Source organism: Bos grunniens, chromosome 9 (assembly GCF_055505025.1).
Source record: "Bos grunniens cultivar Pamir isolate PY7600 chromosome 9, Bosgru_T2T1.0, whole genome shotgun sequence".
NCBI classification, from domain to species: domain Eukaryota; kingdom Metazoa; phylum Chordata; class Mammalia; order Artiodactyla; family Bovidae; genus Bos; species Bos grunniens.
Window position 1 is genome coordinate 30,817,201 of NC_141173.1, and position 27,817 is coordinate 30,845,017.

The 27,817-nt window shown below is 37.1% G+C and overlaps 1 protein-coding gene across 10 annotated transcripts in view; it reads left to right on the forward strand.

Moving 5' to 3' along the window:
* Positions 1 to 27,817, forward strand: part of TBC1D32 (TBC1 domain family member 32) — a 207,197-nt gene that overhangs the window by 117,786 nt on the left and 61,594 nt on the right. For all 10 annotated transcript variants that reach the window (XR_015132336.1, XR_015132337.1, XR_015132338.1 and 7 more), the window contains 3 exons: positions 8,555 to 8,677; positions 10,440 to 10,548; positions 11,409 to 11,505. Coding sequence is in view for 7 of the 10 variants with exons in the window: in XM_086316349.1 (XP_086172475.1) it covers positions 8,555 to 8,677; positions 10,440 to 10,548; positions 11,409 to 11,505 (329 nt within the window). In the remaining 3 variants the exon portion in view is untranslated. The remainder of the gene's footprint in view (positions 1 to 8,554; positions 8,678 to 10,439; positions 10,549 to 11,408; positions 11,506 to 27,817) is intronic.

The window sequence follows — 27,817 nt, forward strand, 5'->3', positions numbered from 1 at the left end:
AATTAATGGGTATGAAATTTGCCCACTCCAATTCACTTCGTAAACCTAGCTTTAATGTCATGGTTAGGCTAAAAAGATGGCCTTATTCAAGTGACTCTTCCATATTTACTGTAGCTGCTAGCTTATACAGATATGCTGATGTAATTAATGAACCCATTAAGATCTGTTTATTAGATGATTACATGATTGAGTAGTAAATGGCACTTATTGTCAAGGCTTTATACATGATTATTAAAGTATGTATTCTTTCATTGATATTTTTAATTTGCTCATATTGCATATATATTTATACTTCATATGAATAAAATGCTATACTTTTTCACATTACCCACCCTAGCATAACATAAGTTTTTAAATGAAATATTAGAAATACAAATACTACATAAAACATGAGCTTAACAAGGTGTTGTAAATTAAATGTCTGCATAAAATCCCAGTCAAGTAAACAGAAAACTTACTAGTACTACGCATTTGTTGATCATGACTGCCTCCCTTCTTGCTAATGGGTAAACACTATTCTGACTTACGCTATTTACTACTTTGATTTATTTCTATTTTTTACTATTTATTTTTGTATTTCCAAAAACCACATTTTAATTTTTTTGCTTTTTGTTCTTTATTTTGGTTTTAGCATAGACTATATCCTGTCACATCTGACCTCTTAAATGTAGCATTATGTTTCTAAGGTCAATGCTCATTGCCATATAATATGCCATTAGCAGGCGTAGACTGTGTTTTGTTTATATATTATGCTACTACCAGACTTTGGGGTATTTACAGTTCTTCAGTTTTAGCTGTCATAAACAACTTGCTCCACATGGAACATAGAGCAACATATCTCTGTGTACATACATATACATAATTCTTTTGTGTTACAGAAAAGATACCTAAATATTCAAAGAGGTTTCTGAACTTCTGTTCTATTCAGTTAGATTTTTGTTCATCTTTGTGCAAATATTGCATTGTTTTAATTACTATAGCTTTATCATATGTTACAGTAATTATAGGGTGATTCCTTCTACTTTGTTGTTTTTCAAGCATCTTGGCTACTTTTAGTACTTTTCTTTCCATGTAAAGTTTAATATCACCTTGTCACACAAATCAACCCATTGGGATTTTAATTATCATTGGATTGAATCTTTAGATCAATAATGAGTATACTGGCATCTTTATAATGAGTTTCCAATCTGTAAACATGGCATATATCTCTATTTAAGTATTCTTTAATTACTCTCATTAGAACATTGGGTTTTGTTCCATAGGTCTTATATATATTTTGTTAATATCTGTAGCCTTATGTTCCTTAATATATACTACAGTGCATGGCAGTATCTCCCAGTCCTTTAAGAGCATGGACTCTGGAACAACATTGCCAGAATGATTTTAGACAAATTCATAACTCTCGATGCTTCCATTTCCTCATATGTGAAATGGAGACATTAACTATACCTTCCTCAGAATTACTGTGAGACTAAATATGTCACATAAATCTAGAACTGGTAGTGAAAGTCGCTCAGTCGTATCTGATTCTTTGAAACCCCATGGACTATACTGTCCATGGAATTCTCCAGGCCAGAATACTGGAGTGGGTAACCTTTCCCTTCTCCAGGAGATCTTCCCAACCCAGGGATCAAACCCATATCTCCCTCATTGCAGGCAGAATTCTTTACCAGCTGAATGACCAGGGAAGCCCAAGCATCTGTTAAATGTCTGAGATTGTATAGATGTACAAATTATCAATTCATTTATTCTGTTTTAAATACTTTTTGTTAGTGGAGGCATTTTGTTGAACTCTAACCAGAAGCTTTGTATCTTAAAATAACACACATTTATCTCAGTTTCTGTCAAGGTACACCCTTTTGCATAGTCTCGCAAGGCTGCAATCAAGGTGTCAGATGGGGCTATGATCTCATTTGAAGCTCAAGTAGGAACCGTCTGTTTCTAAACTCATGGATTGTTGACAGAATGTAAAATCCTCATGATTTTAGCACAGAGGGTCTTGTTTTCTTGCTGCTTAGAGCCCAGAAGCCCTTGCCAGTGTAAGTGTGCCATCAGTTCTTCTTTGTCACTTGGTTTTCCCCAACATAGCTGCTTGCTTCTTCAAAGCCAACAGAAGAAAGAGACACTCCACCAAGAATGGCATAGTCTTATGTAATCACATTCAGGTAATTCCATCTGTCCAATCACCTTTAACTACTCTGACTAGAAGCAAGACACAGATCCTGCGTACATTCTAGAGAAGAGAATCACACAAAGACATAAGTACCAGGAGGGTGGGATCATGAGGACCACCCTAAGTGTCTACCTGCCACAGAGCCATTTTTTTCTAATAAATAGATCCTCTACTGACAATACCCTGTTTTAAGCTACTGCCTTATCTAAATTATCACTATATCTTTTTCTACACTGGTACCTCTGCATCTGTCCCTGCCTAATTTTGGCCTGTTCTGTACGCAGCAGTCAGAGTGATCCCAGTAAAATGCAAATCAAGTAATCTCAATTCTATACTTACCAGGTTCCTCATATTATCAGGATGAGTGGCTTAAAGCTCAACATTCAGAAAACGAAGCTCAGGGCATCCGGTCCCATCACTTCATGGGAAATAGATGGGGAAACAGTGGAAACAGTGTCAGACTATTTTTGGGGGCTCCAAAATCACTGCAGATGGTGATTGCAGCCATGAAATTAAAAGACGCTTACTCCTTGGAAGGAAAGTTATGACCAACCTAGATAGCATATTCAAAAGCAGAGACATTACTTTGCTAACAAAGGTTCGTCTCGTCAAGGCTATGGTTTTTCCAGTGGTCATGTATGGATGTGAGAGTTGGACTGTGAAGAAGGCTGAGCAACGAAGAATTTATGCTTTTGAACTGTGGTGTTGGAGAAGACTCTTGAGAAGTCCCTTGGACTGCAAGGAGATCCAACCAGTCCATTCTGAAGGAGATCAGCTCTGGGATTTCTTTGGAAGGAATGATGCTAAAACTGAAACTCCAGTACTTTGGCCACCTCATGCGAAGAGTTGACTCATTGGAAAAGACTCTGATGCTGGGAGGGATTGGGGGCAGGAGGAGAAGGGGACGACAGAAGATGAGATGGCTGGATGGCATCACTGACTCAATGGACATGAGTCTGGGTGAATTCCGGGAGTTGGTGATGGACAGGGAGGCCTGGCGTGCTGCGATTCATGGGGTCACAAAGAGTCGGACACAACTGAGCGACTGAACTGAACTGACTGACTGATAGTAAGGTGCAGACTTCCTACAGTGACCTTAGAGTCCTGTATGATCTTGACCCCTAATTTTACTCTAACCTCATCTCCAAATACTTCTCCTTTGCTTATTCCACTTCAGCTACATTGGCTTCCTTTTGCTCAGTTGCTTAGTCATTTCTGACTATAGCCAGCCCGGCTCCTCTGCCCATGAAATTTTCCAGGAAAGAACCCCTGGAGTGGGGAGCCACTTCCTATTCCAGGGGATCTTCCCAACCTAGGGGTTGAACTCGTGTCTCTTGCATCTCCTGCTTTGGCGGTAGATTCTTTACCTCTAGCACCACAATGACTCCTTTCCTGTTCTTCAAACAGGCACGTGTGCTCTCAGCTTTAGTCACTAGCTCAAGCTGTTTTCTGTCTTAGAGCATTTTTTCCTCAGATAGTCCCATGGGTTGTTTCTTTATTTCTTTTAGGCCTTTACCCAGTGTCACCTTCTTGATGAGGTCTTTCCTAACTGCCTTATTTTAAATTGGGTACAGTGATCCATCCCCATTGCTCTCTTGTTACAACTCCTTACTCATTTCCCTGCTTTAGTTGTATCAGTGCTGTGTTTTAAGTTTGTGTTTTGTTTCTTTCTCCCCTCTTCTAGTACTTTGGCATTCTGTAAGGACTGGGATTTTTGTCGATTTGTGTTCAGTGCGGTATCTTCAGCACTTAAAGCAGTAGTAGGCACTTAGTAGGTATTCAGCCAGTATTTCTTAAACTTAAGTAAATTGAATTTTGTGTCATGGGGATGAGTAGTTTCCAAATCAACGGTTTTATCATCTTCTGATAATGAACAGCATTATTTCTTTTCAGGTAACATTCTTTTTCTCATCTTTTTTGCATTGGCTTAAACTTGTAAAACAATGCTAAATAATGGACAGTTTTGCTTTTCTCATTACCTCAGTGGGAATGCTTTTCCCCTTTATACTTTTGTATACTTTCAATACTCTTGCATTGAAATGAATTTGTCTCCTTAAAGAAATAACCTTTTTTTAAATTTACTCAACATTTTTTGGAAAATATGGAGTAGACTGTGAAATGTTGAATCTTAAATCAAGGCGCTTTTAGGCATCTGGTCAGATGATTATATGATTATTTTCTATTACATATGGATGCCATGAATTACCTCAGGAGATATTTTAACATTAAGCTAGCCTTTTCTTCCTGGAATGAACTGTATTTGATCATAGTATGCTGTTCTTTTAATTTACTGCTGGATCAAATTTGTGAAACTCTCCATTATTCCTAGTATTTGATTTTAAAAGTAAGATTTTAAAAGTTTTCCCTCATTTGTTAAAGTTTCTATTTGCTGTTGCTGCTGCTGCTGCTAAGTCGCTTCAGTCGTGTCCGACTCTGTGCAACCCCATAGACGGCAGCCCACCAGGCTCCCCCGTCCCTGGGATTCTCCTGGCAAGAACACTGGAGTGGGTTGCCATTTCCTTCTCTGAAAGTTTCTATTTACTCATTCTCTAATGAGAATTCAGTCCAGGCATGCATGTGCTTTCACAGATGCTCTAACTCACCTTGGATCATCTCATTGTTCATCTAGATTCTATGGACTCCTCCTTTCAAATCATAAACTAGAGGATGCTGAGGTTATTTTCACTACCCGTTCACTGATTTAATAGCCTGAAGAAAGTAGAAAGGTTACTAGATGCACCCTAAATCTTTATAGCTTAAAGCCTTATTACTTAGTTTCCCACAACTTGATTCTTATTTTTCTAACAAAACATCTAGAGTTATCCTTAGTGTTTTTCTTATTTTTGCTCCAAATATTCAGTCTATCAGGAAATTCTATCTACTCCTGACATATTTAAAATTCCTTTATATATTTGCATCTGTTTGTATTTTCTTTTGTTTATTCATGTCATTGCTGCTGCTGCTGCTAAGTCGCTTCAGTTGTGTCCAACTGTGCAGCCCCATAGACGGCAGCCCACCAGGCTCCCCCGTCCCTGGGATTCTCCAGGCAAGAACACTGGAGTGGGTTGCCATTTCCTTCTCCAATGCATGAAAGTGAAAAGTGAAAGTGAAGTCACTCAGGCATGTCCGACTCTTAGTGACCCCATGGACTGCAGCCCACCAGGCTCCTCCGTCCATGGGATTTTCCAGGCAAGAGTACTGGAGTGGGGTTGCCATTGCCTTCTCCCATTCATGTCATTACTACAGGTTAAAAATTATCACAGTTTTGTAATGTGTGTTAATATCTGATTTTAGACTTCCTCCCAGTGTGGTTTCATTGTCCTGCTGGTGTTGAATGTTGCTATGGATATGTCTGAGAGCAGCTTGATTCCCTGCCCCCAGCCCCACCTCTCTTAGTGACTCTTCCTGGATACTCCAGTGGTCTTTCTTTCTCTAAGTGTAGTAGCTTTACTAGGCTCTGTCTCAGTGTTGACTCTTCTGATTTCAGTTGACTTATGGGCATGCTGTCACTTTATATACTTAGATTTGTGGTGATTTTTTCTTGGAAAGAATTTTACTAGTATCTCTAAAGGTGTGTCCTGTTAGGTTATTTCTGTGTCCTGTTAGGTTGAAGAGAAATCTTCAAACGATAATTTGAACTCTTTGTTTTCATTATATTTTTCATACTTTTCTGTTCCCTATAACATTTATTCTGCTTTTAGCAGCATCTGTCCTTTTTTGCTATTTGTAGTTGTGCTTTAATTCCTACGACACTTTCATTTCTTCTGCTTCTTCCCTTAGCTCTGCCAGTTCATGTTTTATTTTTTCTGGTTGTTTTGCTGCTTCTTCCCTGTGCTTATACAGCTCTACTTTGTGCAAAGAACTTGTTGGACACTATTGCTTTACATTAAACGTTTTAAATAAAGAGATAATTGATGTATAATATTCTGTAAGTTATACAGCCTGTTGCTCTAATACATTTTATTTAACTTAAAAATTACAGACAATTGTTTGGTCGTAGTTTTCAAGTTATAATGACAGCTCTCCGTGTGTATATGTGTGTGTGTGTTTGCCATCTGCTCATCCTCTTACTTCATCCTTTTTCTTGGAGCACCTTTGGATGCATCCTGTGATATTTCTTTTTGGAGGGATGTGAGTTTTTTCATCAGCTATTATTGGTATGGTCATATTCCCAATTAGTTGAACTCTTTCTGTGGGCCTAAGTTTTGGGATTTGTGTATGTTTTTGTGTTGTCCCTGCCAATCTCAATATGGAGGGTAGTCAGTTTTAACTATTAATAATTGTCTCTATAACCTATAACCAGTAACTAGTAATTGATTTGTCTGTGACTCCACCTTCTACCTGTTTGTTTTATTATAGGAACCATAATAGGACCAGGGATTTTCCTGCTTCTGTCTCATGTATTCTGTTTCCGTTAGGAACCATAATAGGACCAGGGATTTTCCTGCTTCTGTCTCATGTATTCTGTTTCCATTGTTGCAAACAGAGGATTAGGTTTTTCATCTGAGTATACTCATTTTTTAAAATTTTTTTTATGAATTTGGGGGGGAAATTAATCTTTTTATTTTTCATTGGCAGCCATGATGTCCTTTCTTAGTTTCTTTCCTCCCATAGTCATCTTTGCCCAAGTTTGACTGCTCTTGACTGTCCTTCAGCTCATTTTGTAGCTAAATATTTTTATAATCTTTTCTTTCCTTCTCAATTCTTGGGGTTATTTTTAGACTTAGAGAAGGGAAATACCAATTTATACTACCATTTTAAACCAGAAGTCTTAAGTAGTTTTTTTTGTTTATCTAGCACAAATATTTTTACTTTTATAAACTAAATATGAAACATTATCTAAATTGATGATAGTAGATTTTCTCTTAGTTTTGTATGCATTTGGTCATTTTCAATAGGTTCTGGGGAGTGGTATTGAATTGCTCTTAAATGCGTCCATCAGATATTTTTCTGAAGATGCTATCGAATAGGTAAAGCATGTGATTGTACCAAAATTGAAAAACTATAAAAGATGTACTGTGAGAAATATATTCCCTTAGTCTGTCAGATTACACCCCCACCCCATCTAACAGTTCTTGCCAGTTTCATTCTGTTCTTGGAGAGAAATTCTATGTAAAAACAAATACGTATTTACATGTATATTTAAATGTTTCTCAGTTTTTGTTCAAATGCTATCACTGTACACATTTTGTTCCTCTGCTTTTTTACTTAACATACCTTGGAGATAATTTCTGTATTACTCAAAAATACGCTTTTACAGTTTTTGGTTGAATCATGTCAAGACAGAATCTTCACATTTGTTTTTCTTTTTAATTTATAACTTCCTTTACCCCCTCTTTTTAAAGTGAACCTTCTTTTTCTTTTCTTTTTTTCCTGAAGAAATACATAATGTGCAGAAGTCTCCAAATTCTAGCTTTGGGGTTGACTCTTTCTCCCTTGGATGTCTTTTTACATATTTCTCTGAGCCTTATATTTCCTATACATTGATAATGAGATATCTTGGATTGGTTAGTTTCAGGTTCAGTTTTCTTGGCAAGAATATTTCATAGATGGTACACTCTACATCCTCTTGCATCACAGTAGGAGCCACGTGATTTCTATGTTTAGTGATGTTAAGATAGATCAGTATGTTTAGGTGTTTTCAGCTCTTTCTGACCATTATAAAGTTAGCCATTGACATTTCACCTGGTGAACATTTCCTGGATTGATAGCGAAAAAATTCTGTCATTCCTTCTATATTTAATTTGGTGTAAAGTGATGGCAATCTGTAGTTTTTATAGATTTGCTAATGTTCCCTATTTTTTAAAGAGCACTGTCTTTTTTAATAGTTGTATTTATTTATTTATGGCTGTGCTGGGTCCTCGTTGCTGCTTGGGCTTTTCTCTAGTTGCAGCAAACGAGGGCTGCTCTCTAGTTGCTGTGCATGGGCTTCTTGTGGTGGCTTCTCTTGTAGAACAAGAGTGAGTGGCTTCAGTAGTTGTAGCCCACAGGCTCAGTAGTTGTGGTGTATGGGCTTAGTTGCTCCACGGCATGTGGAATCTTCCCGGGTGAGGGATTGATTCATGTCTTTTGCATTGGCAGGGTGGATTCTTTACTGCTGAGCCACCAAGGCAGACCCCTTAATTTTTAAATTATTAGTTGAGAAGGTTCCTAGATTTAAATCAATTTTTAACATAGATTAGAAATTACCCATGGTCTTTAAATAGTATTTCAATAAGAAAATCTTTTGAAGTCAGTTATTTAAAATATATGTGAAATAACTGCATAATTTTACTTACAAAACTTGTGGTTCCATGTATAGGTGTTTGAGACACCAAGAGACTCTCTAAACTTTTAGGATGTATTTTAGAATATCTATTTTTATTGTTCCTTTTTATATAGGTTGTTAAGTGTGGTATGCTGTGATCTAGACACTCTTCTTCTGTTGGAGGCTCAGTATCAAGTATCTGAATTGTTACTAAATGCTCAAGAAGAAAATACCTTAGAAACCTCTGAAAGTCACAGGTAAAAAAAAAAAAAATACTAAGACAGAATAATAGTTTTCTTTACAAATATTCTGTTAAGACAGTAATTTCGGTACAGTTTATTTCATGTTTTCCATTATTTTAATTCAGTAGATTTAAATAAGAGTAAAAAGCAATTAAAGCATAAATATCAGTTAAAAAGATTGTGAATGACGTTTTTGGAAATGGCTTGCAGAGTACTGCTTTCTAAGTTTCTGTTTAGTTTTTTATGTTTTAGTTAAGTACTGACTTTATTAAGTTGCATCACCTTTAAATTCAGACTACATGAGAAAGATGACCCATTAAACAAAATGTCTGATTTTTGTGTCTCTTGTAGGGGCAATTTTTACTTCATTTTCTTAATTATGTTAGTTCACAGTCATAAATTCTGATTATTATGAAACGATGTTATGGTAATATCTTGAAAACTTTTTTCTACTAAAATGTCGTACTTGACATTACCTTGAATTGGTTGACATATGCTGGATACACATTCAATAGCTGGCATTATTTTTGTGTCCGTAATCTTTAAAAAAAGTGTTCCTCCACCCTAGCTAGGCCTTGGAAAAGTAGTATAGATCAGGCTATATTGCTGAATGCTCTAGTTTTGATATAGAGGATAGTATTAACAGCTGCAGGAAGTGTGGAGGATGCAAAGTTTAGAATTTGAAATAGGATACTTGTCCTAGAACTTACAGCAGAAAGCAAAAAGAAACTAAAGAGCCTCTTGATGATGGTGAAAGAGGAGAATGAAAAAGCTGGTGTGAAACTCAGCATTCAAAAAACTAAGATCATGGCATACTGTCCCATCACTTCATCGCAAAAAGAAGGGGTAAAAGTAAAAACAATGATGGGTTTTATTTTCTTGGACTCCAAAATCACTGTGAATAATGACTGCAGCCATGAAATTCAAAGATGCTTGCTCCTTGGAAGGAAAGCTGTGACAATCCTAGGTGGTGTATTAGAAAGCAAAGACATCACTTTGCCAGCAAAGGTCTGTACAGTCAAAGCTATAGTTTTTTCTGCAGTCATGTACAGATGTGAGAGTTGGACCATAAAGAAGTTTGAATGCCAAAGAATTGATGCTTTTGAACCGTGGTGCTAGAGAAGACTCTTAAGAGTCCCTCGGACTGCAGGGAGATCAAACCAGTCAATCCTAAAGGAAATCGACCTGAAAATTCATTGAAAAGACTGATGCTGAAGTTGAAGCTCCAATACTTTGGCCACCTGATGCGAAGAGCTGATTCACTGGAAAGGACCCTGATGCCGGGAAAGATGGAAGGCAAAACGAGAAGGGAACAGCAGAGAGTGAGATGGTTAGATATCATCACTGACTTGATGGACATGAATTTAAGTAAACTCTGGAACTTAGTGGAGGACAGAGGAGCCTGGGGTGCTACAGTCCATGGGGACACAAAAAGTCAAACACGACTTAGCAACTGAGTAACAACAACTAGAACTGAAGGGAACATTGACTAAAAATGTGGTAAAGTTGTTGTGGAAGTACTGCCTGTCTTCATGTCATTTCTTTTTGACATATAGCATTTGTTAAGAAAATATTCTTCATATCATTCATTTCATTATATCAATTATATCTCCAATTCTTTGCTTCTTAGGTCGGAAAGCTCTAGGATAAAGTGAATGTATCTCTCCCTTTTCTATAGAAACTATATGGCTTTTTTCCTTATGCATTGCACTGACATGATCTTAAAATTAAATCATATTTAATTAAGGCAGTAACAATTGGTATGTTTATTTTTCAGGGAGTTTATAATTGATAGCTTATCAGTAGAGAGAAATCATGTTCTTGTTAGAATAAATCTTATTGGTGGGCCAATGGAACGAATTTTGCCTCCAAGGTTACTGGAGAAGGTAAGTGGAGTAAAGGGAGGGGAGAATGTTTTTCGAATGCATTTGAAGCAAGGTAGCCAACTCAAATGACAGTTAGGATACAAGTAAACAGTTCCTAATGAAAATAGTATTTTTCATGACAAGATGTCACAAGTGGTAGTTTCTGTTGCAGAGTAGGATATTATTTTATTAAAAACTTGTCATTTTCCTTGTGTGTCTTTGAATTTTTTTCACTTTTAAAAACTTTCTCCTTCATGATACTTAATTTTTATTAAAGTGAAGTGAAGTGAAGTCTCTCAGTCGTGTCCAACTCTTTGCGACCCCATGGACTGTAGCCTACCAGGCTCCGCTGTCCATGGGATTTTCCAGGCAATAGTACTGGAGTGGGTTGCCATTTCATTCTCCAGGGGATCCTCCTGACCCAGGGATCAAACCTGGGTCTCCCGCATTGTAGACAGATGCTTTACTGTTTGAGCCACATGACTAATTTTGTTGAATTGCATTGACAATATTGAGTACCTCTTTTTTCATCAGTATCCATACAGTTTGGTTTTCTTTGGAAGGGTTTTTTGTTATTGTACTAAGGGCACTTGTTTTGACTCTTCACACCAAGAATGGTGAGGTCGAAATGATTACAGCGCAAGAGAAATAGCTTTGTGAGCAATCTGTTTATAGAATTATCAAATTGGTCTTCAGTATTTAATGTTTCTATATTTTATTTTAGTTAGTATCCATTAGAATGTTGAATTATAAAATAGCTTTTGGTTATATTACAACTCTAGAATTTATGAAACAAAAGCTAATTTAAATGTCACTTCAAAAAGTCTTAAAATTTGATATTAAACTACTTCCTAAAGTCATCTGTCTTGCTTCTTTTTTAGGGTGATGAACCATATCCTTGGCCAATGTTTTCATCATACCCTTTACCAAACTGCTATTTGTCAGACTCTGTTACAAGAAGTACTGATCTAAAACAAGGTAAAGTATTTATTATCAAGTGCCATGTTTTAGTGCTTTTTTTATACTTTGAAAAAAAGACAAAGTAATTTGAAGACATTAATACTATTTTTCTTTCAGTTTGTACATGTGGATAGATTTATGTCTATTTCTTTGTAAGTTTTCCTTATTTCACATATTCTTTACTAAACTAATATTTATATGATGCTGAATAATTCTTATCAGAACCTTTTTTTGCTTTTTTTAAAAGGGGAATTAGTGATTTTCGATGAATTAATTCTAGATATGTAGAAGTAGCCCACCAGGCTTCTCTGTTTCTGCGCATTCTCCAAGCAAGAGTACTGGAGTGGGTTGCCATGCCTTCCCCAGAACTTTATTCAACAGATTAATTTTTTTTTATACTTGTGCCACATGTAACTCCTGTATGCTCGAGAATTGAAATAGAAATGTTATATAAATATAGTAAATAAAAAAATTTTAAATGTCAGCTATTCATGACCTTTTAGAGAACAGTCAAGTAATTAGACAATTGTATAGTATTACAGTATGATAGGAACTAAGTAGAAAATGTGTAGCCTGCTAGGATAGTTCATAAAGCAGATGCTCTTCCAAAGAACATTAAGTTTAATGTAAGACATGAGGTAGGTGTTTTCTGGGTATTAAAAGAGCATTTTTGACAGGGACCAACAGTGAGACTAAAAGGAGAAAATTGAATTAAGAAGTATAAGTAGTTCAAGGATGTGTGAAATATGATATGTGAGGACAAGCGTGACCAGAGATAAGACTTAGGTAAGCCAAGTTTAATCATAAGGCCTAGATACCTCAAGTTCAGGTGTTTAGACCTTATCATAAGAGCAATAAAAAAATCAAGCAGTTTTTAGACTTGAGAATTCTAAGATGAAATATGAAGATATTAAACCATTAATTTGAAAAGTTAACTTTTGATATTAACATGATCTTTGCATTACCGTCACACTTGCATTGGAAAAAAAATAACGTATATAATTGATTTCACTGGGTTAGGTTCCACAGTTATTATTGACAAGTAAGACATTTTTCTTCTTTCATAAAGCCATTTACCTTTCCCTATGTTTACTTACCTTAAATCAATTAATAGAGGCCATCAACTGTTAAACATTTTTATTTCTTTCCAGTGTTTAATATATAGACTATGTGTCTCACAGTTGCACAGAGGCAAACATTCTATTTTTTTTTTTTCTCTCTCTAGAGGTTAGGGAAAGAGAACTCGAGGGAATTTTAAAAGCTTTTAATATTGTCTTTTACAATTTTGCCTCTGTGTTTTTCTGTTTGACCTAATTCAGAGATGTGGGGTTAAGGTTAAGTATTTTTTAAGAAAAGACCCTTGAAAGAATATCGTTTTGGACTCTTCACACTGACTTGCATCTCTCAGTGAACCCAATCTTTTACTCTTATGTTTTTCTATGCTACTTTCAGTCTTTTAGCCAGTCTTAAATATTCTGACATTCTTTCTTTAGGTTTCATTATTTATTCATCTACTCATTCCTTTATTCAACATGGTTTGTGAGTGCTGATTATCAGTTACTTCACTAAGCCCTGGAGATAAGATGAGGTGTTAACACATGGTCTGTTCTCCCTGCTCCAACCCTTCAACCCTTTTCCTTGTCTGGAAATAACACTGGTATCTTTGCTAAGTTTCACTTGGAAACAAATATATCTTTTCTTTTGAACAGCAAATTGACTCATTATCCATCTTATTTTGTGACTGACATATTAGGTAATTTGTTTCTTCAAAGTAGTTTGATAAAAAATATGCTTTATTTGAAACTGACCAAGGCAGACAAATCAGAAAATAAGATTAAATTGATAGTTCCCTGAGAAGCTCAGAGGAGTATAACTTTATTCCCTGTTCTACTCTTATAAGTGATTTAGAAAGGGGAGTAATAATAGCTTCTCTCTCTAGCCCAGAAGATCACTTGCAGAACGGTTATTAACCTCTAGTGAGCCCACAGTGCTTCCAGGCAGCCACACGGTGTGTCCCCAGTTCAGGGCACTCTCCTAGTCTCCTAGATGACTTAGTTTCAAATCTTCTCATTCATCGACCCTTCCTCACCTCTTCCCAATCTTTCTGTCAGATAACTGTTTTCCTTTTTTTCCCCCCAAACTGAGGAAATAGAAGCTATCAGCTTCCATATACTCTTGATACATATTGGCTGACTCAGCTACATCTGTACCAATTTAGGTTTTGCATTACTATGAATGAAACTGCAAATATTGTTTAAAAAGGCCAGGTTCTTCAGTTGTGCAATACATTCCATCCTCTTTATCAGCAAAGATATTGCTTCTAACAGTTCTTCCGTTTTCCTTATTGTTTCTTCATGGGATTATGGGGTTAGGGGATGGGAGCTTGGTAGAGCTTTCCACTGTAGCTTTTCCATAAGCCAACCAGCATGCTATTAATTTTTCTATATTTAAAATATCTTCTTTTGAACTTACTTTCCCTCTCTACAATTCCATTTCTGTCCTCCCACTGCAAAATTCCTTCAAGGAATTGTCTAATTTTAGTATTGTAGTTATTCTCTTTCTGTGTTCTCTTGAATCCATCCACTTGAAAGCTAATCAGGCTTTCACCCCTGCCATTCTACCAGGGTTGAATCAGTGGGTCAGATCTCAGTACTCATCCTGTTACATTTAGCATTATCACTTAACATGTTTGATGCCTCTGCTTTTTGAAACATTTTCTTATTTGGCTTTCAGAAAGTACATTATCTGATTATTCCCCCCACCCCCTTGAATTTCTAGCAAATACTTCATCTTTGTCAGATCTTTCAGGTCTCTCCAAACTCTAAACTTTGGAGTGCCCCTCAGTTCTCAGTTGTCTTTTTGTGTGTGTGTGCGTATTCTTTTGGGGGTTTCATTTAGTCTTATGACTAAAATACTGTCCAATATACACAGATTTATATCTTTAACCTGTGTCTCTAGTTGACTCTGTACTCATATCTGTTCTTTGCTAGGGTGGTTAGTAAATATATCAAATATATCAAATTTAACAACTCTGAGATAAACTTCTGATACTCTTTCAAAATCTATTCCTTTGGTACATTTCCTCATTTTAGAAATGACAACTTTGTGCTTCCATTTCTTTAGGCAATAAAGGTGAAAACTTTTTTTGACTCTTTTTCTCTTCATAACCCACATTTGTGAGTGAGTGAAATCGCTGTCATGTCTGACTCTTTGCAACCTCATGGACTATAGCCCTCCAGGATCCTCCATCCATGGGATTTTCCAGAATATCCATGGGATATTTCCATCCATGGGAATATCCAAAATCCTCCATCCATGGGAATTTCCAAAATATCCATGGGATATTTCCAAGAATACTGGAATGGGTTGCCATTTCCTTCTACAGGGGATCTTCCTGACCCAGGGATCAAACTCAGGTCTCCCACATTGCAGGCTGACTCTTTACTGGCTGAGCCATTTCTGTCGCAAATGCTCTTGATTCTCCATATCTCAAACAAAACCACTTTTCACTCATCCACTACTCACTCTCATCTCTCACTGTACTGTTTTAGTAACCTGTTCAGTTTGTTAACACAGAAGCAAGAGTAATGCTGTTGAAATGTGGTTGGATTATTTTTACTCCTCTAACTAAAACCCTCTAATGACTTCCCTATAATCTACAAGGCCCAATTCCTGTCACATGTCCTATTTTAGTTTAATACAATTTCAAGTCTCTTTATTTAATTTCATATTTTCCCACCATACTGGGCAGCAACTTCTAGTTACCTTTCTGTTAGTGCTTAGAACCCAAGTGTTTGAATAAGACATTATTCTCAATTTTACAGCAATACTTAATACTTCCTACTAATGGTGGTCCTGACATTACTGTGATTCTGTTAAGCAGGACAGAATGATCTAGCCAGTCAGTGGATAGCCCAAGAGATACCACAGGAAGGGATTTTACATAGATACATTTTGAGTCAAATATGAATCATACTTATGTCATTCTGATATTGCAGATGTTTCACTGACCTTATACTTACAGAAGAACAGCAGAAAATGGGAGAGGATATCAGAAGCATGTCCAAATTTCGAAAGTACCTAAGGGAGTATACTGATAATGTCCCGGTAACCTCTGTGAGAATAATGGAGCCAGACATATTTCTAGCAGATATAGAACTAAGTTGAAAGTAATGTTCCTCGTCAAACACTATTCAATAAGTTGAACATAAATTATGCATTTAAGCTAGTAATTATGCATTTAAGCTGTTTAAGCTAGTAATACTTTAAGATACAAAGAGCTGTTTTAAAGGCAAGAGTTCATATACTTGCCATTTTGCTTTTTCAATTTGGAGGTAATGATTCACTGATTCTGATAGGTGTTGTTTTAGTCATTTGCACTGCAGTACTTTGAGATATCATATCATTGTTGTGGAAAAAAATCACTTTAGCTGTGTGCACATGCTGACATTCACCTAATTTGTCTCCCAACTTTTAGATTTATCCTCCTTGCTACAGTTAGCATTTCCTCATCTGTTAAATTGCCTCTTGTTAGTTGCTTGGCATCAGTGTTAGTTATTAGATGATTTATTTTCATCTGTAAATAAGAATCTTGAGGCACCATTTGGTTCAGTTATTTTTCTTTATACACATTTTTAGGGTCACCATATTAAAATGTAAAAGCCTTTAAAAAACTGATAAGTATTATTTATGTACATATGTCACATATGTGGTAATCATAAATCAACTTAAATGGAAATTTTTCTTCCAAAATATCATCTCTCTGTTATCTGAGAGTTGAGAAAAGTAGGAAGAAATGTGTTAGTATAGTAACTTATCGTTCCTGTGTAGAAGATAAGAAAGAGGGAAGGGAAGTTGGAGAAAGAATTGAGCAGTGGTTAAAACCAAATGCCAGTTAGCATGTCAGTGAACTCCTAGAGATTAACTCATGATTCCTTTCCTATATGAAACAGAAAGACTGAGACACCTAAGGAAAAGACACCTAAGGAAAATTCCAATCCCACAGAAAGGCAATGCTAAAAAATGCTCAAACTACTGCACAATTGCACTCATCTCGCGCGCTAGTAAAGTAATGCTCAAATTTCTCCAAGTCAGGCTTCAGCAATACGTGAACCGTGAACTTCCAGATGTTCAAGCTGGTTTTAGAAAAGGCAGAGGAACCAGAGATCAAATTGCCAACATCTGCTGGATCATCGAAAAAGCAAGAGTTCCAGAAAAACATCTATTTCTGCTTTATTAACTAAGCCAAAGCCTTTGACTGTGTGGATCACAATAAACTGTGGAAAATTCTGAAAGAGATGGGAATACCAGACCACCTGACCTGCCTCTTGAGACACCTATATGCAGGTCAGGAGGCAACAGTTAGAACTGGACATGGAACAACAGACTGGTCCAAATAGGAAAAGGAGTACGTCAAGGCTGTATATTGTCACCCTGCTTATTTAACTTATATGCAGAGTACATCATGAGAAATGCCGGGATGGAAGAAGCACAAGCTGGAATCAAGATTGCCGGGAGAAATGTCAATCACCTCAGATATGCAGATGACACCACCCTTATGGCAGAAAGTGAAGAGGAACTAAAAAGCCTCTTGATGAAAGTGAAAGAGGAGAGTGAAAAAGTTGGCTTAAAGCTCAACATTCAGAAAACGAAGATCATGGCATCTGGTCCCATCACTTCATGGGAAATAGATGGGGAAACAGTGGGAAAAGTGTCAGACTTTATTTTTTGGGCTCCAAAATCACTGCAGATGGTGATTGCAACCATGAAATTAAAAGACGCTTACTCCTTCGGAGGAAAGTTATGACCAACCTAGGTAGCATATTCAAAAGCAGAGACATTATTTTGTCAACAAAGGTCTGTCTAGACAAGGCTATGGTTTTTCCTGTGGTCATGTATGGATGTGAGAGTTGGACTGTGAAGAAGGCTGAGTGCCGAAAAATTGATGCTTTTGAACTGTGGTGTTGGAGAAGACTCTTGAGAGTCCCTTGGACTGCAAGGAGATCCAACCAGTCCATCCTAAAGGAGATCAGTCCTGGGTGTTCATTGGAAGGACTGATGCTGAAGCTGAAACTCCAGTACTTTGGCTACCTGATGTGAAGAGTTGACTCATTGGAAAAGACCCTGATGCTTGGAGGGGTTGGGGGCAGGAGGAGAAGGGGACCACAGAGGATGAGATGGCTGGATGGCATCACCGACTCGATGCACATGAATTTGGGTGAACTCTGGGAGTTGGTGGACAGGGAGGCCTGGCATGCTGCGATTCATGGGATCGCAAAGAGTCGGACATGACTGAGTGACTGAACTGAACTGAAGCTAAAATTAGGTTTCCCAGGAGTTATTAATTACATCACTAATCAGAGAGTGTGCTCTTCAGTGTTCTATTTTGGTGTGTTCAGGATGGGGACTTCTTTCTTTTAGGAGGAAGGGAAATTCAGTACTTCCATACTGAGAAATAAAAATGCCTTGAGTTGGGTAGCACACTCTGGTCATTGGAAAGACATAACTTAATAAAATGAGAAACAAGCTCTCTTCCCTTTCTAGCATCTTCCATTCACTTTATTTTTTATTTTATAAAGTTTATTCAGGCTGAATTATAAAAAACAGCAATCTAATTCATGCCTATATCCTATCTACCTTATTACTGTAGAATTTCCATCTTTATCAAGAAATCACTCAGAAATACATTTACTTTGTTGGGGCGGATATCTTCAAAGTAGAAAATATGTTGTTTTGTCATGGGCTTTATGTTTCTCATATCCCTAACAGGGCCAGCAGAAGCACAGCATCGATTCACAAGGTCATTGATGGCCAGGCCGTTGGGAGTGATTGCTTTTATTTGATCTTAGAAATTCAAATAGCTAGTCATTGAAAGCCTCAAGCATATTAGTAACTCCTGATGCAAGTAAACTTATGAATGTTCTGAAGTAAAAATGAGCTTAAGAGAAAAAGAAGAATAGGATGACTTATAATAGCAACTACATTTTAATAAAAGAATGAAAATTGCCAAATTAACAAATGAGTAGGTTGGATTGCTTTTATGTCTAGTCTGATAAGTTATGTAAGATTTAGGATTACTGCTCTTCCTCCAATCAACCAAAAATAGAATCCCATGAGAAAAACAAAGTGCTTTGAAAAATAATATGTACTACATAAAATATAATGCAGCATGATGACAGGTATTGTTTGTTCTGATTTTGAAAGTCTTTGTATTATGTCTTACACATATAGTTAGACTATAAATATTTTTTGGTGATGAATTCTCCTTTTTATCAAATATTTAGGCTTTTATGTCAAGTTAGGCACTTTCTCATTTTTTTTTTTCTTTCTGTATTGTTTCTACCCTTGGAATTAAAATTTATTTTCTGCAGATAAAAGGTAAATGGCTTTTGTTTGGCATCATCCTGTTAACTGAGAGAATAGGAAAATATGATTATGGATCCTTTCCAATGTCATAAATCTTGAGCTGTAGTTGTTGAGATACTTAGTTTAAAAATCAGAGTAAGTGTTTTCTTTTGAATTGTAAAACTCTTCATGTACTTCTTGATGTTTGAAACAAACATCAGTAGCAACTAGCAGAAATAAATCACCTGCTAGTTTAGGTGCAAGTGATAAGGGAGAACTAATTGCTCTTTTTAAAAAAATGCTTCACTGATACCTCCTATAGTACATGCTTAATTATCACATATTAAAATGAAAAGTGATATGATAATTCTAAAGTGAAGTATAATCTGTATAAAATATAGATGTCACATGTTTAAGAACTCACAGTTCAAACCAAATAGTGTAAGAATTTAGATACTCTCACGTTTAGAAATGTAGGGAGAACTAATATAGAGAATTTAAGCATCTTTTCAGTTACTTGGAGACTACTCCGGAGTCTTTCCTTAAATATTGTAAATATTAAGAATAAAGTGGCATAGCTATATTAATCTACATGGAAGAAGAAAAGATAAGCAAAAACACAAATTGGAAGCAAATATTTCACAGATAAGCTTCAGTCTAATAGATGGGTGACTTTCCAAATTAAGCCTAGGAATCTGTTGCAAGTTAATTTATTAAATCTTCCATTTATTTTGTTTCTTTTATAGCAGCTGTTTATGATACTCTGTATGAAATGGGCATTCATAAAGAAGTATTAAAAGTTTTTTGCATAGATTTTCTTTGCATTTATATTGAGCTTACATTTTTCTTGTCCTTGAAATGGAGGTTATTTCTTTTTACATTATCTGTGATGATAAGTATAATCTTTCCTTCTATATAGTAATCTTTTGAGAAACCAATTATACAATATCATCAAGTATGAAAAGATTATAGTACTTACCGTAGCAAAGAATTTCAGGGTTTAGATATGAACTATTATCAGTTGTAACTGAATTTTGTAAACATGAAACTTGATGTTTCCTATTTTCCTCAGTGGTAGTAAGTGGGTTGGGTAAAAAGTGCTTATTGCCAGAGAGAACTGTCCTGTGCACTGAACAATTTTTTTTTAGCAGCTTTCATGGTCTCTGCTCACTAGATACGCATAGAAGTCTCTATTTGCACCCACCCCTTCCAGCCAGGAATGTCTGTAGACATTACTGAAAGACAGGGAGCAAAACTTAGCCCATTTGAGAACTATAGCTGTAGATTTGCTTTTGCATTCTAGCACTTCATACAGATAGACTCACGTAAGATACTTTATTTGTGCTTGATTTCTTTAAGCATAATGAGTTGAAGATTCATCTAGTTTGTTACATGTACAATTTGTGTGTACCATTTTACTCAGGAGGATTCCAGTATAGATTAACTACAGTTTGAATTAATATCACTTTTTGTTTATATTTTCTTAAAATTCTTAAAAACAACTCCATTAAAATTTTTACCTGGTAATTGTATCACCAAGGTCCTTTCTGTGTCTTTATATTTATTGATTCAACTACAGGTTAGTAATTTTTAATTGAATATTCAGCATTACTAATTTTACATAGTTAAGTGCTAGATTTTGTTTTCTTTAAAGATTAGTGGACATTTTGGGCCATGCAGTCAAGTTATTTGTGAAATCAGTTTGATCATTCAGGGCTTTCATTTTTTTGTTAGGGTGAGTGTAAAGTTGTCTTTGTGTGTATGTGTGTGCTTAGTCGCTCAGTTGTATCTGACTATGTATGACCCCATGGACTGTTGTCCACCAGGCTTCTCTGCTCATGGAATTCTCCAGGCAAGAATACTGGAATGGGTTGCCATTTCCTACTCTGGGGGATATTCCCAACCCAAGGATCAAACCCACGTCTCCTGCATTGGCAAACAGAGTCTTTACCAGTGCACCACCTGGGCAGCCCCGTGTCTTTACTTTAAGGCTAATTTAACTCTTTTACAAAAGTTTGGCTCTTTTGGTCTGTAGAACTCTGTAGTTGAGGAGGACTCTTCATAATCTTTCTGTAACTTGGACATCTCCTCACCATATGTATACTCTGAGAATTGTTCATGTTCTCTGCCCAGTCTTGTGGAGCTTCTCTTCATCTGCACAGCCAATTCTTTGCAACTACCTTGACAAAAACTTACACAGATTTCAGGTGTTCTTTCTTTGTTCTTCCTCTTCCACAAGTTTTAGTCTCCTCAGTCTCTCTGCAGTGTGACTTCTGTCTCTTTAACTCAATGCCCCACTTCCTGCATATGATGTTGAAAGTAATTCTAGAAAAAACCAGGGCCCAGTTGTAAAGGTACCTTGTTAGTTTCCCTTTTCTCAGACATAATAGTCCTATACTGCCTATTGTTGACCAGTGTCTGAAAACAGTGTTTTGATGTATTTTAACCATTTCTTGAGTTATTTATGGCAGGAAGGCAAGTATATTTCCAGTTTCTCCATCATGACCAGAAACAAAACTATGGTTTTTAAATTTTTTATGTGACTATAAACAAAGAAATTTTGGTAAACATTAAAATTTTATGTATCGTTCAGGTTTGTTCTACTCCCAAAATCACTGATTTAGAATTGTTGTGTTCCTATGATACCATTCCTGTAATTCCATTTCTCCTTGCCTCATTAGGGCTTTTGCTAGAGTAAAGTTACTGGCCTCTCTTTGGACTTCCTCACTAATTAAGCACTAAGGTAGGAAGGAAAAATGTTTGATAGGTGAATTTTGCAGAAGGAATGAAAAATCTTGAATTAGACTACTTAAAGGCTGTATTTCCAAGTTAGCCTATCTTTTTATTAAGTTTTATTTAAACCAGTTTTTTTTTTTTTTTCAGTTAGCGTTATACTCATAGCTTTCCTAACAAGAGCAATCAGGAGAGACCTTTGGTTGTCTCATCACTGTCTGTGATTGAATATATTTTTTCAGTGCAGGGGAGAGATTTGTTAAGTCCATGTGGTAGGAGATCCAAGTTAAGGTGCTTAATTTAGCTGTTATGGTACTAGCACTGATACTTTGAATTCCATTTATCTCCTGCTGTCTGCTTTTCATTTGGTTCCAGATTTGGAGGGAGGAAATAAAGGAATTGTTTTCCTCAAGCTTGTTAACATTACAGATACAAATTTTCAGTAAACATATCAAATCACTAAATATTATTAGCTGTGATATATGCACATTGAAGAGCTCACATTCCCACTGAGAGCTGGGGGAAACCATAACTAGAAGTTATGAGGATACAAAGTTATCTCTCTAGGAGTCTTCTAGGCAGTCTATCTCCAGCTCAGCATTTGTTAATTGCCTCAAATCAAATTTCCAGGTACTAAATTGGGACTTTCAGCCTTTCTCCCAGTTGGTAGGTGCAGATGCATAACACATTTACTGCTTCAGGACTGTTTACAGTCTAGTGGCTGTGCTCTTTTCCTTGGATGGAGATGCGAGAGCAAAATAGAATAGCAAATGTGAAAGGAAAGTGACAGGAGAGCAAGAAGAGGGTGTGAGCAGGAGGGAAGAAGAAAAGACAACAGGATTTTTAAATAGCAAGTAATTTACAAAAGAGCTTTATGGACATTTATGCCTTGAGGGATGGTGGTGGTTATGAAAGACAGGGTCTTTCATGGATAGAAAGAATTGACACAGAAAGAAACAAAGATGAAAAACTGCTTTTGTCTTTTCAGTCATGTACCACTAGTGACTTTTTATAGAAGTATAACTGACTCTTACATGTTATATTAGTTTCAGGTGTACAACATAGTGCTTCAGTATTTTTATAGATAACCCAAGTAAGATGGTAGGTGTTGTGAGAGGGCATAAGAGGGCAGACGCACTGAAAACATAATCACAGAAAAATATCCAGTCTGATCACACAGACCACAGCCTTGTCTAACTCAATGTTACCCATGCCGTGTGGGGCCACCTAAGATGGGAGGATCATGGTGGAGAGGTCTGACAGAATGTGGTCCACTGGAGAAGGGAATGACAAACCACTTCAGTATTCTTGCCTTGAGAACCCCATGAACAGTCTGAAAAGGCAAAATGATAGGATACTGAAAGATGAACTCCCCAGGTCGGTAGGTGCCCAATATGCTACTGGAGATCAGTAGAGAAATAACTCCAGAAAGAATGAAGGGATGGAGCCAAAACAAAAACAATACCCAGTTGTGAATGTGACCGGTGATAGAAGCAAAGTCCAATGCTGTAAAGAGCACTATTGCATAGGAACCTGGAATGTCAGGTCCATGAATCAAGGCAAATTGGAAGTGGTCAAACAGGAGATGGCAAGAGTGAACATCGACATGCTAGGAATCAGCGAACTAAAATGGACTGGAATGGGTGAATCTAACTCAGATGACCGTTATATCTACTACTGCTGGCAGGAATCCCTTAGAAGAACTGGAGTAGCCATCATGGTCAACAAAAGAGTCCGAAATGCAGTACTTGGATGCAATCTCAAAAACAACAGAATGATCTCTGTTCGTTTCCAAGGCAAACCATTCAATATCACGGTGATCCAAGCCTATGCCCTAACCAGTAATGCTGAGGAAGCTGAAGTTGAATGGTTCTATGAAGACCTACAAGACCTTTTAGAACTAACACCCAAAAAAGATGTCCTTTTCATTATAGGGAACTGGAATGCAAAAGTAGGAAGTCAAGAAACACCTGGAGTAACAGCAAAATTTGGCCTTGGAATACAGAATGAAGCAGGGCAAAGGCTAATAGAGTTTTGCCAAGAGAACGCACTGGTCATAGCAAACACCCTCTTCCAACAACACAAGAGAAGACTCTACACATGGACATCACCAGATGGTCAACACTGAAATCAGATTGATTATATTCTTAGCAGCCAACGATGGAGAAGCTCTATACAGTCAGCAAAAACAAGACTGGGAGCTGACTGTGGCTCAGATCATGAACTCCTTATTGCCAAATTTAGACTTAAATTGAAGAAAGTAGGGAAAACCACTAGACCATTCAGGTCTGACCTAAATCAAATCCCTTATATTTATGCAGTGGAAGTGAGAAGTAGATTTAAGGGACTAGATCTAATAGAGTGCCTGATGAACTATGGATGGAGATTTATGACACTGTACAGGAGACAGGGATCAAGACCATCTCCAAGAAAAAGAAATGCAAAAAAGCAAAATGGCTGTATGAGGAGGCCTTACAAATACCCGTGAAAAGAAGAGAAACGAAAAGCAAAGGAGAAAAAGATATAAGCATCTGAATGCAGAGTTCCAAAGAATAGCAAAGAGAGATAAGAAAGCCTTCCTCAGCAATCAATGCAAAGAAATAGAGGAAAACAACAGAACAGGAAAGACTAGAGATCTCTCCAAGAAAATTAGAGATACCAAGGGAACATTTCATGCAAAGATGGGCTCAATAAAGGACAGAAATGGTATGGACCTAACAGAAGCAGAAGATATTAAGAAGAGGAGGCAAGAATACACAGAACTGTACAAAAAAGATCTTCACAACCCAAATAATCACGATGGTGTGATCACTGACCTAGAGGCAGACATCCTGGAATGTGAAGTCAAGTGGGCCTTAGAAAGCATCACTACGAACAAAGCTAGTGGAGGTGATGGAATTCTAGTTGAGCTATTTCAAATCCTGAAAGATGATGCTGTGAAAGTGCTGCACTCAATATGCCAGCAAATTTGGAAAACTCAGCAGTGGCCACAGGACTGGAAAAGGTCAGTTTTCATTCCAATCCCAAAGAAAGGCAATACCAAAGAATGCTCAAACTACAACACAATTACACTCATCTCACACGCTAGTAAAGTAATGCTCAAAATTCTCCAAGCCAGTCTTCAGCAGTACATGAACCGTGAACTTCCAGATGTGCAAGCTGGTTTTAGAAAAGGCAGAGGAACCAGAGATCAAATTGCCAACATCTGCTGGATCATGGAAAAAGCAAGAGAGTTCCAAAAAAACATCTATTTCTGCTTTATTGACTATGCCAAAGCCTTTGACTGTGTGGGTCACAATAAAGTGTGTAAAATTCTGAAAGAGATGGGAATACCAGACCACCTGATCTGCCTCTTGAGAAATTTGTATGCAGGTCAGGAAGCAACGGTCAGAACTGGACATGGAACAGACTGGTTCCAAGTAGGAAAAGGAGTTCTTCAAGGCTGTATATTGTCACCCTGCTTATTTAACTTATATGCAGAGTACATCATGAGAAATGCTGGGCTGGAAAAAGCACAAGCTGGAATCAAGATTGCTGGGAGAAATATCAATAACCTCAGACATGCAGATGACACCACCCTTATGGCAGAAAGTGAAGAGGAACTAAAAAGCCTCTTGATGAAAGTGAAAGAGGAGAGTGAAAAAGTTCGCCTAAAGCTCAACATTTTGAAAACTAAGGTCATGGCATCTGGTCCCATCACTTCATGGGAAATAGATGGGGAAACAGTGGAAACAGTGTCAGACTTTGTTTCAAAATCACTGTAGATGGTGATTGCAGCCATGAAATTAAAAGACGCTTACTCCTTGGAAGGAAAGTTATGACCAACCTAGGTAGCATATTAAAAAGCAGAGACATTACTTTGCCAACAAAGGTTTGTCTAGTCAAGGCTGTTGTTTTTCTATTGGTCATGTATGGATGTGAGAGTTGGACTGTGAAGACAGCTAAGTGCCGAAGAATTGATGCTTTTCAATTGTGATGTTGGAGAAGACTCTCGCGAGTCCCTTGGACTGCAAGGACATCCAACCAGTCCATTCTAAAGGAGATGATCTTGGGTGTTCATTGGAAGGACTGATGCTAAAGCTGAAATTCCAGTACTTTGGCCACCTCATGTAAAGAGTTGACTCATTGGAAAAGACTCTGATGCTGGAAGGGATTGGGAGCAGGAGGAGAAGGGGACGACAGAGGATGAGATGGCTGGATGGCGTCACCGACTCGATGGACATGAGTTCGAGTGAACTCCGGGAGCTGGTGATGGACAGGGAGGCCTGGCGTCCTGCAATTCATGGGTTCGCAAAGAGTTGGACACGATTGAGCGACTGAACTAACTGAACTGAACTGATACTCCATATAGGACTTCCTTGGTGGCTCAGATGGTAAAGCGTCTGTCTACAGTGCTTGAAACCCAGGTTCCATCCCTGGGTAGGGAAGATCCCTGGAGACATATAAAGTTTTTTTTATAAGATCAAGACTGCATTCTGTGTGCTATAATTATATCCTTGTATCTTACTTTATACTTATGGAGTGGGGCTAGATAGGTAAAGGGGATTAAGAGGTACAAATAATTAGTGAATCTTAGTAGATTCTGGATAGTTTGTTCTTGGGGAATAAATAATGTAGATATTCTAAATGGAAAGTATAAAAATTCCATTTAATGCTGTTCAGTTGTCTTTTACCTAACATATCAAGATGCATTTAACATTAATACTCTGCTGTTAAAATAATTTCCAACAAAATTATCAGCTATGATATTTCTTGTTTAAAGGTTTTGAGTTTTTATTAAAAATAATAATTGTCTCCTTTGACTAAATCAGTTTCATTTTTCTCTAGATATCGCCTCTGATTGAGGCCACTTATGGAATATTATAGGATCATTTTGTTCTTGATATTTAAAGAGAATATGTTAGATTACTACTAAGTATCAGAATTATACATTCTTCCAACAGAACAGTTCTTTCTGGTTTATATGTATATTTATGAGTGTGCATATATTTGATACATTTGTATACTCATGTGCATGCATGCTAAATCACTTCAGTCATGTCCAGCTCTTTGCAACCCCATGTGCTATAGCCCACCAAGCTCCTCTGTCCATGGGATTCTCCACGCAAGAACACTGGAGTGGGTTGCCATTTCCTTCTCCAGGAGGTCTTCTCAACCGAGGGATTGAACCCACATCTGTTATGTCTCCTGCATTTGCAGGTGGATTCTTTACCACCAGTGCCCCCTGGGAAGCCCCTTGTATATTCATAATGTTTGTACAAAAGAATATTTCTGTAGTTTTGATATGAGAAGGCTTTTCTGGTGACCTAAGTGTCAAATGTGAAAATACTTACATGAATTATGATTTGTACAATCAATCATATAATTTTGTATATGATAACCATGAGGATTGAGTGAGGATATGTAGCTGCTTTTTTAGGGCTAAATAAAACCAGCTTAGATCATTGGAATGATATGTATTAATATATATTGATTATACTCAGTTATACTCCTGTCTGTTTATGCACAAATACACACACATGTAAGTTTTATGAGGGCCAGTGACCTTGTCTGTCTAGATTGTTATAGCCATATAGGAATTCCATGCATGTTTATTGAATGTATTTTTACAAAAATTAGATGGAAAAATAAAATAGTACGGTAAAAAGTTTAATTTTTTAAAAATTCTTACGAATAAGGACTTACTTTCTTTATTATAATTGTATTCATTTCAAAGGACCAGGAGTTGGTTGAAATCCTCTTTAATATTAAGTTGAATACTGATATTTTCTTGGTGGAATTCATTAGCCCTTTGCTGCTGCTGCTAAGTTGCTTCAGTCGTGTCCGACTCTGTGCGACCCCAGAGATGGCAGCCCACCAGGCTCTGCCGTCCCTGGGATTCTCCAGGCAAGAACACTGGAGTGGGTTGCCATTTCCTTCTCCAGTGCATGAAAGTGAAAAGTGAAAGTGAAGTCACTCAGTCGTGTCCAACTCTAGCGATCCCATGGACTGCAGCCCACCAGGCTCCTCCGTCCATGGGATTTTCCATTAACCCCTTAGGTGGCTATATTTTGTAGTGTTCCAAACCATGTCTTTGGGCAGAAGCAATCAGGACTTTGACTTTATATGTGGAAAATGTTCTTGTTCCTCTTTCCTCAAAATCTCCTTCAAGGAAAGTGGTAAAGTGTATGAGTTCATGTGACTGTCTATCCCCCAACCCTCTGCTCTTCTACAAAGAAATTATTTTTTTCCTCCCCTTTGAATTTTTACATAT